At 49.4% G+C, this 16,313-nt stretch overlaps 1 protein-coding gene across 1 annotated transcript; it reads left to right on the forward strand.

Moving 5' to 3' along the window:
- Nucleotides 1-6,675: 6,675 nt before the first annotated feature.
- ALOX5AP (arachidonate 5-lipoxygenase activating protein) lies at nucleotides 6,676-16,109 on the forward strand. The gene is made up of 5 exons (XM_009811756.2): nucleotides 6,676-6,899; nucleotides 12,022-12,121; nucleotides 13,358-13,428; nucleotides 14,383-14,464; nucleotides 15,102-16,109. Exons 1-5 carry the CDS (start codon nucleotides 6,830-6,832, stop codon nucleotides 15,262-15,264), a joined length of 486 nt encoding a protein of 161 aa, XP_009810058.2. The 5' UTR covers nucleotides 6,676-6,829; the 3' UTR covers nucleotides 15,265-16,109.
- Nucleotides 16,110-16,313: the final 204 nt, after the last annotated feature.

Genomic DNA, 16,313 nt, shown 5'->3' on the forward strand with positions numbered 1-16,313 from the left:
GCCTTTCCTGTAGGAGCAAGGGAGAGAAAAACAGTAGACAAGCAGACAAAAATAGGGTTTAAAGTTCTGTCTATTGGCAGGACAACTGCGGGTGGGAGCCTGACGGCTGCTTCTGGAGGCAGCCCAGGCGGCAAGCGAAGGCTCGGTGGGGATAGCCACCGATGGAGAAGAGAAAAACGAGCATCGGCCTGTTACTTAATACACGGCCAAAGTATCCAACGTCTTTTCCTCCTATAATTTCAGTACTAAACGGAGTAGTTGTGACCAGAGACTTGAGGAACAGAAGACAAAATTCATGCCATGCCATTTAAAGACCTGTGATAATTGTTCGCAAGAGTTAATGGAAAGTGGAAACACTGACAGAAATGAGTCAGGGCACAAGAAGCGTCTCAAAGGGAAGCGGAAGGGAAACCGCTGCCCAGGCAGCCTTACTTTAGCTCTAAAAAAATCTATAAAATTAGTTATTAAACAATCAATTTGCAGCCACCTAAGAGGTAATAAGGTGATAACGACAGCTAATGCGAGTTGTGAGAACCAAATCATGCTAAAGTAGTGTAATTTGCCTTCAGGAATCCCAGGTCCTGGAGACTGAGGGAAAAAGCTGGAGCAAGGAAGACATGAGGATGAGGATCAGGTCAGGGAATACTTAAGCAACCTGCACATACGTAAGTCTTTGGGCCCTGATGGGATGTACCCACAAGTGCTGAGGAAGCTGGCAGATGTCATTGTAAGGCCACTCTCGATCATCTTTGATTGATCATGGCAACTGGGAGAAGTGCTCAAGGAGTGGAGGAAAGCGCATGTCACCCCCATATTCAAAATGGGCAAGAAGGAGGACCTAGGGAACTACAGGCTGGTCAGCCTCACCTCAATCCCTTCAAAGGTGATGGCACAGCTAATGCTGGAAACCATCTTCAGGCACATCAAGGACAAAGAAATCATCAGGAGTAGTCAGCATGGCTTCGCCAAGGGGAAGTCACGCTTGACCAACTCGATAAACTTCCACCATGAAGTGATTGGCCTGGTAGATAAGGGGAGGGCAGTGGGTATTGTCTACCTGGACTTCATTAAGGGCTTTGACACTGTCTCCCGTAAGATCCTCACAGAGAAGTTGTTCATGTATGGGCTGGATGAGCAGACAAGTGAATTGAAAACTGGCTGAATGGCCAGGACCAGAGGGTGGTGATCAGTGGCACGAAGTCTAGGTTGAGGCCAGTAACTAGTGACATACCCCAGGGATCAATACTGGGTCCAGTCCTGTTCAACATCTTCGTTAATGATCTGGATGATGGGGCAGAGTGTACCCCCAGCAAGTTTGCAGACAAGACCAAACTCAGAGGAGTAGCTCATACGCCAGAGGGTTGTGCTGCCATCCAGAGGGACCTCAACAGGCTGGAGAAATGGGCTGATAGGAACCTCATGAAGTTCAACAAGGAGAAATGCAAAGTCCTGCATCCGGGGAGGAACAGCCCCATGCACTGATATATGCTGGGAGCTGCCTAGCTGGAAAGCAGCTTGGCCGAAAAGGACCTGGGGGTCCTGATGGACACCATGTTGAACATGAGCCAGCAATGTGCCTTTGCAGCAAAGAAGGTGAATGGTATCCTGGGCTGCATCAGGAGAAGTGTTGCCAGCAGGTCAAGGGAGGTGATCCTTCCCCTCTACTCAGCACTGGTGAGGCCACACCTGGAGTGCTGGTCCAGTTCTGGGGTCCCCAGCATAAGAGAGACATGGACATACGGGAGAGAGTCCAATGAAGGGCCACAAAGATGATGAGGGGACTGGAGCATCTCTCCTATGAGGAAAGGCTGAGAGAGCTGGGACTGTTCAGCCTGAAGAAGGCTCAGGGGGATCTCATCAATGTGTATAAATACCTGGAGGGTGCAAAGAGAATATAGTCAGGCTCTCTTCGGTGGTGCCCAGTGACAGGACCAGAGGCAATGGGCACAAACAGAAATGTAGGAGGTCCGCCCTGAACATCAGGAAACGCTTTTTCACTGTGAGGGTGACCGAGCGCTGGCACCGATTGCTCAGGAAGGTTGTGGAGTCTCCATCCTTCCATAAGTTCAAAAGCCGTCTGGACATGGTCCTGAGAAACTGGCTCCAGGTGGCCCTGCTTGAGCAGGGGGGTTGCACCAGATGACCTCCAGAGGTCCCTTCCAACCTCAACCCTTCTGTGATTCTGTGAATTTCCTCCTGTGACAGGGTGGCTGGTTGCTGGGGCTGTCCGGAGGCCACCATGGTGACGCCACACGGTATCACAATGGCTGCTGAGAAGGGAGAGACGACAGAGAGATAATCCCTACAAGGTGGTTCTGCCACTCATTGGGCACTGCTCAACCCCTACTAATGGATAGTTTCGTGGGAAATCAGGGGGGCTTTTCCAAAAAGGCCTCAGAAGGGGCTGTCCTGGGTCCTGCTCTATCCTCTGGTCTCCTGATGGCAGAGAAAATGCCAAATCTGCAGCTGTGCCCAGGTTGCAGGCATCCTAGTGGAGGGGCTCAGATTCAAACTGATCTCACTACGTTGCAGCAATGCTCCAGGCTCAGCCCGCTGAAATTTAATAAAGATAACCCCAAACAACCACTCTGGGGAAGGCGAGCCCCAGGGCACAAATTCGGTTACATGGGGCTCACCGGAGGAGACAGGAGCACTGCAGAAACGGACCCAAGGGTGAAGCGCAGCCGCAGGGATGTCAGCGGCGCGGCACTCATACAAAAAGGCAAAAGTTATTCCGGAGAGCGGTGGGTGAGACACGGCGGGTGAGGAGGAGGCTGCGCCAGAGGCCCAGAGGCCCATGGGTTCTGTCTTCAGATGCTGTGTTTTGAGCTGAATCCGGACAAATGGAGTGTGGAGACAGTACTGAAAAGGATGAAGTCTGGGCAATGTGGAGAAGGAGGGGTTTTTGAGGTGGTGCTCTGACTGCTTCCACGGTGTCATTCTTTTGGCCGTGCAAAATGAAGACAGCATTTAAAAAACTGCAGCATTGGCCTTTTCTTCGTGTTGCACTTCATGTTTCCAGCTCTATTCATGCTCTCCTTTGGGGTTTTGTCTGGCTTCAGAACGGGAACAGGCTGACGTGTCAGCAGGTAGTCACACACACGTATCTATATATGTACTATGTATTTGGTGGTTATGTGGTGCTTTAAGTTTTCAAAGCACTGTGCTAATATTAACCAACCAGTCCAAGCGGCTTGTGTCCCATTGCATTTATGATAAAGCATGATGACTGTGTATCACCTGACATTTATATATAGGACCTTCACAGGAGCAGCTTTTATTTTATTAGAACACACACTTTCATTGGAGTCCTTGCAGCCGAACATGGAGCAGAGCACATGAAAGGAGAGATGAATATCCTAAAAGATATTTATAGATCTGTGTTCCCACTCCTTTCCTCTTCAGTATGAAAGCAATTCTACGAAAGGATTATTTTGTCTGGCTGTTCAAGATTTCCAGAGGAGGAGATTAATGTGCGGGAAGCCTTGCAGCACAACTGGAAAAGCTCACTGGCTTTGCACATTTTCATGAGCTTCATGGCTCACTGTGTCAAGGTTATCTTCCCCAGACAGGAAAATGTGGATTTCCAGTAGCAATGCAACAAGCAGAAGGGCTGGGGTCTGACAGCAGCTGCTGAAGTGCAGAATTATCTGTGCCTGGAGAGCATGACTGCAACTGGGGATTACAGCAGATGCAGGCACCTTTCCACCTTTTTTTTTTTTTTCTACTTGAGAAAATCTCCTATTTTAAATGGCCAGGTGGGATATGATGGAGGTATTTTGCACCAGTCTTTCTCCCAGGTGGACAGTGTTTTCAGGGGGTGCCAACTTTGCCTGACCCAGACAGTGATCCTGTGTATATCCCACAAAAGGGGAGGCAAGAGCCACTCAGATGTTTAGGTCTTAGGGAGAGGGAACAGTTTAATGTGTAGGTATGGCAGAAGCTCTTTTCAGAGTCATTTTGGCTCCACCTTAGCCCTCCCTTGCCAAAGCCGTTCCCCAAATTGAAAAAAAATTGCCAGAACCTCCTTCCATCCTGCAGCTATTTCAGTGCCAAGGGGTACGAAAAGATAATATTCCCTCCCCAATGGGTTTCTGCTCTGTCCAACCATATTTACAACAGTGTTGTTCTGCCTTGGTAAAGGGATGGGTCTTCTTCTTCAGTGTCTCCCATACCCTCTTGATTTCCTCTGCTTTTCCTTAAGCAGAGCCCTCAGAGTGATGTTGCACTTAAAAAAAACCCAGAAACCCTGCAGTTCTTATTTTAAGTTGGCCATACCAGACACATTCTTGCTGACAAAGCTTTTTTCTCCCTGCACACCCAGAAATCAGCTTAGCAAGCCCTGGAGTTGATGTAATGTTTTTTTTTTTTTGCAGGGAGGAGGGTGAAGCCCTGTTTTCCTCCATGCATATGTGAGGGATGACTTTGGAGCAAGCCTGGGCAAGAGGAAGTAACGGGATGGGTTTCCAGCGGAGCACCGGTGCCGCCGGTGGGTCCTGAGGCGCCAGGCAGTGCCAGGGGACAGGCGGGAATCGGAAGGGGCAGAGCAGAAGAGCAAAGCAGGGATGAGGATGCGGTGAGAGGTGCTGAGCGGCAGGAAAGCAAAGAGGTGGAAAACAAAGAATGGGACGAGGAGAAAGCGAAGGCATCGGCAGCCCGGCCCTCGCAACCTGGCCTGCACATGAGGGTATTTGTTAATTTTTTTTAGCATAATGGCAAGTTCAGACCTTAGCAGCCTGATTCCTACCCCCTTTAATATGAGACTCCTGCCAAACTGAAGCCACCTTTGGGAAGGCTTTGAAAGCAGGGAAGTATGTGCATTTTTGTGGCAAGTTGGAGCAGATCTCAGAGCAGGCTCATCTGCTTTTACTGCCCCTTGTAAAAGGAAGCCTCAGGCTGCCTGGTAGGTTTACACCGGTGTAAAACAGGCAGAAGAAAGAGAAGGATTAGTGCCTGCTTTGGGAGTCGTCCTGCTGCGGATGGCCCAAGGACTGGTGCTGTCTCCTTCGCCCTCTCCCATCGGCGGCTCCCTCCTGCCTGCCCCTGTCCATGCACAGTTCTTTTCTTCATGGTCACGGCACTGGTCTCTGCTTGGACAATATTCCTCTTTTGACTTAATTCCGTAACCGCTTTTAGGTGATGGGTTTTCCTCTTCAGGAGATTAGCAGAATTAAGCTTAGCATTAAATACCATCCTTAAATACCAGCTATGATCCTGTGCTCAGTAGACCACAAAATATAAACTTTGATGCTGAAGTAAGAGAAGGCCATTTTGTGGGGAAAAAGAGAACTTCACTCCTAATAAAAGCGTTTGGCCTAATAAAAGGCCAAATCTCAACCTAGATACTATTTATGGCCTTGCTGCTCACACAGTTGTGTCTGTGTGACCCATAGGGAAAGTATCCTAGAAAGACAGACACCTTCTTTAGTTAACAGAAGGTCACAACTCATGATGTTGATCATCTACCTCTCAGCCAGCATGTTTCTGTATATTTGCTTGTACCCAAAGTACCTGAGAGTTTTCCATATCTAATAGTACAGCGGATAATAATTTGCATGATAGAGAGACTGGATAAAAACACCGTTGTAGGTAAATGTGTCCCCACTGAACAAGATGGATTTCACAGCTTGGCACCTGCTCGGAAGTCCTACTAGGCTGTGTCCCATCCAGAGAGAGGTAGCCAGTTACTCGGCCATGGTTTGGATGCTGGACGGCACTCAGACCTTCTGGATAGCACGTGGTGGAGTACAGACAGACAGACAGATGAGGCAAAAGTTGTCCAGGGCTCGGTCCAGTGAAAATGTTAACTTTTATTAGTGTTAAATCCCTACTAAAGGTAAGGATTTCTCATAAGGCTTTTCCCCATCAGAATATGGCAAAAGGGAGCAGAGCGGTTACGGTTGGCAAGTGATGTGCACTTTGGATGAGGATGCTTTCCAGTGATCTGACAGAAGCTGTGGGACTTTCTGCAGCCATCCAGCACTGCAGCTTGTGCTTCCCTGCCATCTCCGTCGCGGGGTTGAAGCTGAGGTGTGAACATGGTGCAGCAATTATGTTCAGCCGTATTGGGCTTTGACTACTAAAATTGGGGTACAACTGTGAAGTCTGAGCCTGTAAAATGCTGAATACTGGCAGCTGTCACTGTCCTCCAGGGAATTATTTGTAGGGGGAAGGATGCAGGATCTATCCCTGGTAATGAAAGATGTATTTCTGTGCCCACCCGCAATGCTCACAGCATTTGTGTACTGCCTGTTCAAATATGCCAGATGGATCAGGAGCTTTTGCTTGTGACCTGGAGACCTGGGGTCTCCTCACTGGTGAGGCTGATGGAGATGTGACCAGGGAGGGCACACGTCTGAGAGCAGCAGTGTTGTTGAGACTCGTCAATATTATTTCTCCTTCCAGCTACTTGTGGGGTGGTCAGGCACTGGCAGGCAATGCCATGATAGCCTGGCTGGTCTCTTCCAGCCTTTCTGCTGTTCCACACAGCTAGCCAAATGCTCAGACATACTTTAGATATCAAGGTTACTATTTTGTTCCTGTGCAGGAAGGGCAATAGATATCTTTCCACATTATATATCCACTTAGATCACCCATGTGTAATCTCTTGTTTCTCTGGGCTTCATCTGTATGTGATGAGTGAGCGAGTAAGCCTGCGGCTGTGTTGCTCTGACAGGCACCCGAGTGCAGGGTGCTGCCACTCTTGTGTGAAGCCATAGGAAATGTTTCATGATGCAAGATAAGAAAGACCTTCACTTCCTCCTTCTGTGCTTGCAGGGCTGAGCTGCCGCAGAGGCTGCACTGTCCACCCTGACAGCCTGCTTGCAAAATGGACCAGGAAACCCTGGCAAGCGTTGTCCTCCTCGCCATCGTCACCTTGATAAGTGTTGTCCAGAACGGTAAGACAAAAATAAGCATTTATTTAAAGTCTAAAAGGTGCTTGAGAAAAGTTCAGTATGATGTGTGCTGATACGATCTTTGGAAAAATAATCTCTAGTTGTGTGTGTGTGTGTGTGTACTTAGGTATGGCCTTCGCTTTAGAAATGATCTTCTAAGCATATAATTTTGCATGCCTTTGTTGCAGTATCTTGGCAGTTGCATGGTCCTATTCTGTCATACTCTAGAGTGAGTTTGCTATGCATGTGTCAGCTGATGAAAGGACTAATATGCTGGGGTACTCAGTGACAATATGCATTTCAATTTGATGACTGAGACCTCCTTTCCTGGCTAAAGTCCCTAATGTGGGCAACCAGGGCTGCTCTCCAGCTGGAGCCCTGCCGCTGTGAGCGGGGGCCAGGGCCCCGGGGGGCTGTGATGGGTCAGACCTTTGCACGGAGCTGGGCAAAGGGGGCAAACTGCACCCACTCATCAGAAGAGTCTGTTGGGGTTATTTGTGAGCAGGCAGCTCTCCTGCTGTCCTGCACCTCCAGGTCCTACAGTCCAGCTAATCTCAATTAACTGCAGTCCCAAGAACACTGCGCATTTCCTCCAATGGAGAAGTTTCCTTTCTGAGCTCTTATTCAGACCTGTATAGTCCCTACTATTCTTCAGAATTTTTAAAATAAAACAACAAGTTTCTCTCTTGTGCAAATCTGGTTTTAACTTGATGATCATCTCTTACAAATACTTAATCGTTTTAGCAGGAAATTCTGCCCAGAATACAGAGAAGAGAGTGAGTTTTGCCACAGCTGCACTGAGATCGCCCAGGTTCAAGGAGAGTCAGCAGTGGGATGGGGGGCTGATGCAAATGCTAGAAATCTTCTGTGAAGGCTTCTTGGTACGAATGGGAGATTCCCACTGAGTGCAATCCTCACGTTTCGTCCTAGGAAATGGGCTATTCTTGGGGTGCTTCAGAGAGGGTAAGTGGTGGATCCTCAGCATAAGCCTGGCTGCCACAGAGCGAAAAAAAAGAGTTGCAAACTGGTTTAGTTTTGACATAGGCACTAAATGCCACATCATTTAACCCAGTGCTGTTTTCTGGTAAATGCATAGTGTGTGATGTCACCAGAATACGGCACGTTTTGATCAGAGCACAGACCACGATTAAAAAAATGTGTCAAATACACATTTCTTGCTATTTAACCAGATGACTTTATATACAGGTTTTTTCCTCTCACTCTGAAACTCGGGCATTTGCCTTCCAGCCTGACACACACTTTTACCTCATGGAAATCTGTCTCTGAGCCAACTGCTGCAAACGGGCAGTGTGGCGCTTGGCAGAGGACTTAGTGTGCCAAGCACGAGTGGCACACAGCCCTAAACCATGATTTCCAGACCGTGCATCATCTGATTTCCTCCTCCCAAGCTTTCTGTCTAGAAAGACCCGACTGGTATGCAGTCCTGCAACGAATGCAATACTTAAAGCAGTAGAAGTGCTTGTAAGGGATATCAGTTGTACTGAACTCCTGCTATGGCTCTGGTTCAGCAAAGCACTTGGGCATCTGCTTGACTGTCTTTAAGTACGTGAAGTCAGTACCATGTCAATTCAGGTTTATATGCTTTTTTGCATCTGGTGCAGGATTAGAAAACAGTTTGGGTGAATGCTGTTATTCCCAAAGCTGAAGGTGGGCTGTGGTGATGCCCCAGTCTGATGTCCATTTACTGTCACCTTGTCCGTGTCGTGAATCTCTCTATCCTACAGAATGACTTGTGTGGCTGGATGCCGCTGAGTCACACATGTAGCTTTAGGTTTTGTTCTTGCATCAGAGAGATGTTGCAATTTAGCAGCTTTCAGGGAAAATCAGTGGTCATTGCTGAGCAGATGGGGATGGAGGAAGCGAAGCGAAGTCAACAGAAAGAAGGGGCAACCTCCATGTTTGCCAGCACTAGCCAGGTTGGACCTTCAGTGCACAGTTTCTGTTGGCATGATCTTGTGAAACAGCCAGGCTTGCACTGAACTCTTGTACATTAACTTGACCAGAGTGGGACTGCAGTGGTTCAGACTCAGAGCAGCCTGTGCAGCCCTGGAGCCTCAGGGCATCATCTCCTGGTGCCACTGAGCTGAATTAAACCCCTCAGCTCCAACCCTGCTCAGCTTACTCATCTCATGCTGGCTTGTGAAACCATCCTCTTGCCTTGAGGTTCAGAGTGAAGAGCAGGAAATATAACCATGGTGTTGCAAACTGCTTCACGCTGTAGTCTCCCATTTCCCCAATGACAGGTTAACAGGAGCCCAATGTTGCTGAGATGTGAGGGCAGATCCATGGTGAGGTCCACTCCTGGATGTGATCTGTTAGCTCTGCTCTGGTCCTTTGCAGAGCTTCATTCTGGCTGAGCCTCAGGCAGCTGGGACCCACCTCTTGGGCTGCCTTCTGGGGAGATTTTGGGAGCCTGCAAGGCATGTGAGATTGACCGGGCTAAGGAGCCACAGAACTGGGGAGCCACTTCCAGGGTGAAAAGCTCGTTTGAAGCAGGAGGCTCTACCTCTCTGTATGATGGTGAGATGCTGGGTTCCCTTCTGATTCACTGCCCTCACCTTGGGGGTCCATGTGCTCCTGAGGACATACAGCCCTGCAGTGGGTTGGAGGTGATCAACCCAGGCATTTTGTCTGGACAGGCTGGATCAATGGGCCGACGCCAATTGTATGAGGTTCAACAAGGCCAAGTGCCGGGTTCTACACTTGGGACACAACAACCCCATGCAACCCTACAGGCTTGTGGACGAGTGGCTGGAAAGCTGCCCTGCAGAGAAGGACCTGGGGGTGTTGATTGACAGCCGGCTGAATATGAGCCAGCAGTGTGCCCAGGTGGCCAAGAAGGCCAATGGCATCCTGGCCTGTATCAGAAACAGTGTGGCCAGCAGGAGCAGGGAGGTGATCGTGCCCCTGTACTCGGCACTGGGAGGTGGTTGGGTCACCATCCCTGGAGGTATTTAAAAGACGTGTAGATGAGGTGGTGCTTAGGGACATGGTTTAGTGGTGGACTTGGCAGTGTTAGGTTTACGGTTGGACTTGATGATCTTAAAGGTCTTTTCCAACCTAAACGATTATATGATTCTAGCGAAGAGGTGGCCATCTCGTGCGAGGTGGTTGTCTAAGCTCTTTCTTGAGTCAATGGAGAAAGATCAGCACTTCAGTGGGGTGGTTTCTCTCATGCCAGTAGCTCTCTGAGGGATGGATTGGCCTCTGGATGTGCCTTTCCTCTGTTTCCCTCTGTCACCCACTATTTACAGAAGGAAAACATTCATCTCCCCAACACTTCTCAATGTCTCTGAAGTGAGGTGAGACAAAACCTGATACTCATCCATGGTGCGGGTGTACATGATAACCCTACCTCTGTCCTTTGCCCTAATGCCCGGTCTGTTGACCAAGGACACCACGTCGGAGACAGCAAGAGCTTCCAGGAAGATGCCTAGACCTCTGCTGCCAGATCCTTCCAAGGAGACCCAGCACCCCCATGCCTGCCCAGCCCTAATCCCAGAGACTGTGCAGCAGGAGTGTCACTGCTGGCGCCTCTAAGTTCATGTCCTCAGTGAGCACCATCACGCTGGACATGTCTGTGTTCAGCCTGATGGCTCTTGGCATCATGGAGCCTCTCTGCAGTGGCACACTGGCGTTTAGGAAGTGGCAGCACCTGTGGCAGTGGAGAGGGAGATATATGTAGAGCTTACTCCTGGCTTTCTCTGAAGCTGTGGCATCTTCTAGTGACTTCATGTACATGCTAAAAGGAAGGGACGAAGTATGCTACCTATCCCAGCGAGCCTATGCAGTCGCAGACCTGCAGGAAGTGGTTTCCTATCACAGCAGCTTTGCACTGTACAAAAAATTGCCATCCAACCTAGTCCTCTTCAACTAGGTCCTCTTAGATTCCGTAGGCAGGTTAATAACCCCATGCCAAAGGCTGCGTTGTCATGCAGGTGGAGATGCCAGGAGCTCTTGGTGGCTGTGCTGTCTGCTTTGGGTCACCCAGGGCCAGCTCCTCCAGGAGCCGGCCAGTGCACCACGCTGGTAGCAGTGGGAGGGTCTGCAGTCTGGCTTAGAGTGGGGACGCTGGCTTAAAGCACTGCAGGTTTTTCTGGAGAAAGGGATATACCCAGGGAATCACTCAATATTGGAAGGCAAAAAACTCAGTAGCTTTTAGTGAAGGCAATGAAAGTACACAAGACCTACTTACAGCATCAATGAAGGGATAAGAGAGGTAACTCTTCAGATTCCAGGGATGAAATTCTGCAGCTTATCAAGTTACACTTCTATTGTTAAAATAATGTCTTTCCTGATGGGTTATCTTTTATATATATCTTTGGTTAATATTCTAAACCATAGAGTGATTTGGGTACACTGAGATGGGATGCACACGCTTGCAGCTTGTAGCCTGTCAGGGCTCTTTCTGGTGTATTTAGACACATAATTGATGGTCTCTGGTTTAGTGTCATCAGATAAAACATGTTTGTCAAGTGCATGATACATTATCTTGAGGTGCTGCATTTTTGCAGCAGCTAACACCCTGACACAACACTGTTACCTGAAACGAGGATACAAGCAAAACGGACCCACAGAGATCGGGACCAAGTTTTCAGTGGGCCTTTCTGGAAAATGAACCAGCCCTGCAGGTTGTCCTTGCTTTGGCAAATGGGTGTCACTAAAAGAGAAGAGACTCCCTTGTCTCCCTGCTCTATCAGAGATTGAGAATTGGGTTTGGCAGTACTGACTAGAAAGCTTTTTTCCCACTGTGGGCACAAAGGACAGAGTCTGGGCTGTACTTCTGCAGCAGACAGAGGTGCTGAGTGCCAGAAGTGCAGTGCAGGGATGAAGCAGGGCTCAGAAGTAAAAGCCTGCTGCCAGTCACATCCTAACATGTGGGGATGCCTGAGGTCACACTGCACTGCGCCCTTGCAGAGAGGGTTTGGTTATACCTCAGTGATAGAGCGAGCACGCTGGCCACATCCTGCACCTCTACGCACCCGTGCCTTCTCCTGCTGTCCAGCCTGGATGCTCATGAGAACAGAGCTGAGCCCACAAAGCCCAGCTTCTGCAGTATCTCCAAATTACATCTCAGATCGAACACTTTGTGTTTTTTCAACAGCTTTTTTTGCTAGTAAGGTGGAGCATGAAAGCAAACACTGCAACAGCAAGGGGTTCCAGCGGCCAGGATCCTCCGCCTTTGACCGTGTCTACACCGCCAAGTGAGTAGGCAAGCCCTGAGGAGCCGGTGGGCGCAGAGCGGGGTTCATGTCTCTCTTCATTAGGGTTTAATCCAAACCCTTTTGGAGTCCAGAGGTGGGCTCCAAATGCCCTCAGATGTAGGCTTTGTCCGCAATCCCTTGCTGTGTGCATTGTGGCAGTGTTCAGACCCGTGGTTCTCCAGTATGTTTGCTGATGAACCCAGCTCCCTTCTGGACATTGTGTGCTGTATTTGTATTGGACTTGCAACCCTTATGAGTACTATGGCCCTTCATTTGGGAATCAGTTCACACAGCAGTAGCTAATGCTGGAAGTGTGATACAAGCACTTGTGTATCCAAGGGCACTGCGGCTGAAAGGGAAAGAGCTGGTGGAGAGACGCCGACTTGCTGAGGAGCAGGTCGGTGGCAGAGCTCGTACAAACCCCTCGGTCCCCTGCACTCCCTCAGCACACGGCTCTCCGCTTCTCTGCCACATCCGAAGCTCTTGTCTTTGACATCCCTTCAGAGAGAGCAGAGGGGAAAATTAATTTCAACCCAGAAGAGAAAAGAACATAAAATATTTTTTATTACCCGTGAAGTACTGACAATGTGCTTGAAACTGGATGGGATGTTCATGTGCTGTCCTTCACAGGTGTGCAACCTCTGCCAAGGGCAGAGTGCTTCCCCCTTGGAAAGCATTCCTGGCTGAAGGAGGCAGCTGGAAATCATTCCTGTTCCCCTGCAAAGACACATGTTAACTCCGTGAGACACTCCCTTTTGCGGTGTGATTCTCCTTTTCTTGGTTTCATGCAGCTTTCAATGCCATTAACTTGATTAATATGACTTAATTACAAGGATTTTCCAAGCCGATAAAGCACACAGCATCTATTATACATGTGCCATGATCAAACAGGTTAGAGGAGGAAAGCGGCTTTTACAGGTGCCAGGCATGTGTGCGGGGCGGTTTGTTTTCCTCGTCAGGCAGGACAAAGGCATCCATTATCTGGGTGAGGACACAGGGAAGCAGACCTGTGGGCGAGGCAGCCACTGTGTTTGGGCACGGACACACCAGCCAGCCCCCAGGAGCTGCCTGCTGCAGACAGGTCGGGGATCTCCCACCGCTCTGGGGTAAAAGCCCACCCGCAGCAGCGTTAGCACAGCCCATATTCACACCCCACCATCCTTTTCTGGTGAAACATGTTGATTTTGTTTCTATTTTCCCTGTGTTCTGATTTCTCTCTGACAAATTCCTTTCTAGCCAGAACTGCGGACACGCGTACCCTACCTTTCTGGCCATGCTTTGGTGCGCTGGCCTTCTCTGCAGCCAAGGTAACACACAGGTTTTTTTCCCTCTTCAACCTTGCACCACTTTCAGCAAGGGATGGTGAGCATTTCGGAGGTTATGCTTCCAGGGAGAAAATTCTCCTGCGGCGGGGGGACCAGTCACATCTGGCTGTCCTGCAGCTACCAATGCTGTTTAATTAGCAGAACACTCCCTGTCACGGTTTATGCCAACAGACGTGTTCCCAGACACCAGTCAGGACACTCGGGGCCAGGGACATTTCCCATAAAGGTGTTACGGATGAGATCCCTCTGTTTTGGATGGAGGGTTTCATGCTTGGATGCTAGATGCTGCACTATTCACCCACGGGACTGGAAATGGGCTCATTTGATTAAATTGCCAGAGCTGCCAGCCTTCCCAGCACTGAGGGCAGCCCAGGAGTATTTACCTGCATTTCTAAATATGATGCCCTTCAATGCAATTTGAGTTGTCCTAAAGTTAAGATGAGTACTTTCCTGGGGTCCATGGCAATTCTTTCTGCAAGAGAGGAGTTTCTAGACCAGAAGAGGGGCTTTTCCCTGCTGGTGTGGGGAAAGCTAGAATTAGGGGGAAAAGAGGAAAAGCCCCTTTTTATGTGCTCAAAAAAGAGTATTGGACCATAGTACAGTCCTCCACCTGCTCCTAGAGAGTGCATCTATTGGCTGCCTTTTATTTCTGGTGAAAGCAGTGCCTGAGCTGGCAGTCTCCTTCCTGAGCCCAGGACAGGGTTTCTGCAGCTGCAGGTAGGATTGTACCCACAAAGTCTTCAGAAAAGCTGTTGTGAGGGCAAGGCAAGTGCTCTTTTTTCCCACGGAAAGGTCTCTGTCCTGCTTCCAGTGCTTATCCCATAGCCCAAGGCTGCAGGTTCCCATTTCCTGGTCCAGCCCAGGCAGCAGATGGGGACAGTACGTACAGTGAGACTGGGCTGGTGTTTCTAACCTCTTGTTTTGCCCTTTACCCAGCTCCTGCCGCCTTTGCTGGCCTGATGTACTTGTTTGTGAGGCAGAAGTACTTTGTGGGCTACCTTGGGGAAAGGACTCAGAGGTAAGGACTTGCAGAGCCTCTTCACAAAGTCTGGGATGCGGCAGCAGTGCAGCCGGATGCTGCCACTTCCACAGGCACAGCTCATGGTGCTGCCTGCGACGGCTGCTTGCACAGGGTAGCGCAGGAAAGCCCCTCTCTTCTGGGTGCACGGGAGGAGCTGTGGAAGACATGGGAGGTGCAATGGCACTGGGGTCAGGGGAGCTGGAGGAACAGAGCGGCTGCTTCAGCAGCTCCTGCTCACAGCCTCTGCAAACCCACACGTTTGTGTGTTTGTGCCGCTATTTGCACAAGATTGTCCTTTTATATTAAAAAAGCTCATTGCACACATGTGGAACAAGGTTGTCCCACAGCCTGTGATGGCTGAGAAGACTTACAAGTCCCTCTGAATAGCCACTTTTGTAAGCAGCAGCCTACGCTGAGCACAGGAGGCCAAATCTGGACCCAAATGGATCCTGAAAATGGCATTTAAGAGCTCTCAGCTACCTTGCAATGCAAGACAGAGCAGAAATTTGCCCCCTCCATCTCAACCCTCGAGGTCTTTTCAGCTGGTCTTGGTGGCAGAGGCCGAAGTCTGAGGACTTCTCAAGTGAGGTGGTACATGTTAACAGATTGTTTCCCTCCCTTTCTGTCTCCTCAGCACTCCCGGTTACTTGTTTGGAAAGCGCATCATTTTGTTCCTGTTCCTCATGTCGGTGGCCGGAATACTCAACTACTATCTCATCTTCTTTTTTGGCAGTGACTTTGAAATGTACATAAAAACGATAACCAGCACGATCTCTCCATTGCTGCTCATCCCCTAGCTCCCTGCAGCACTGCAGGGGTCAGCATACTTAATATATCGATACCCAGAAGCAGCCATAATTCAACTGTTTAAGAAATGAACCCGTAACCCTTTCAGATTGCTGTAAATCTCATGCTTGATGGGCTTTGTAGTTTGATTTAACCTTGCTTTTTGCTTCAGGAAAAAGATTTATCGTGAGCACTCGGCACACCCAAGGAATGATAACAACTTCCAGTTAATTCTCTAGAGTTTTTTCCCTAAACTGCGGCTTGCAAGCTGATTGCATGACGGGAAGGGACATTGTATGCTAGCTTTATAACTGCGTTGTACTTAGCTCTTGCCCCAAAACCCCGGAGCCTCTCAGTGTTGTTCCTGACCTATGGCTCCCGCAGTTATCTTCACACACAGGCGCAGCCTTTTGCCAGCATCCTGCACACCCCTGCCCATGCAAAGGCATGGACCAGCCCCTTTACCTACCCCTTCCCTCCCACTTGTTGATGACCGAGCTCCTGCTGCTGCAGGAGGGCGGCAAATTGGCATCTCTGGTCTTCCTTGATAAATATTCATGTGCGTAAGGCTCCCCACACTGATCTCATTTACACTTCAGCCTTTTTGTTCTCCCAGAGCTGTGGAAAGGGGTCTTGTGTAAATGAGGAGCTGCTGTATTGATGGTGGAGTTGGTTTTGTTTTGCTTGGCTTTGTTTAATAAAGCAGTCTGAAAGGATGAAATCTGTTGGCTCCCATCGTCTTCGCCTGGCGCGTGATCCCAATACTCCACGGCTCGACATGGTGAGCAGAGCAAGGGGAGCAGCACCGGGCTCTTTGTGCAAGCTGCTGGTTGCCCTGGGCACGGCCTTGCAAGGATGCGCGTTTAACAGCTCCCTCTCTATTAGCAGGTTCAATTTTCTGCCTCCATCACTAACAATGTGCCCCTGCAAGTCCATACCGAGGAGCAGTTTGATTAGAGAAGCGGACTGAGGTAGGCAAACAGGCCGGCACAATCTTTTTTAAATGTTGCTACCCTATGAGTGCTTAAGCTCTTAAGCCTGTCTGATTACCGCCTGCAGG

The sequence above is a fragment of the Gavia stellata genome, chromosome 1 (assembly GCF_030936135.1).
Source record: "Gavia stellata isolate bGavSte3 chromosome 1, bGavSte3.hap2, whole genome shotgun sequence".
Taxonomy (NCBI): domain Eukaryota; kingdom Metazoa; phylum Chordata; class Aves; order Gaviiformes; family Gaviidae; genus Gavia; species Gavia stellata.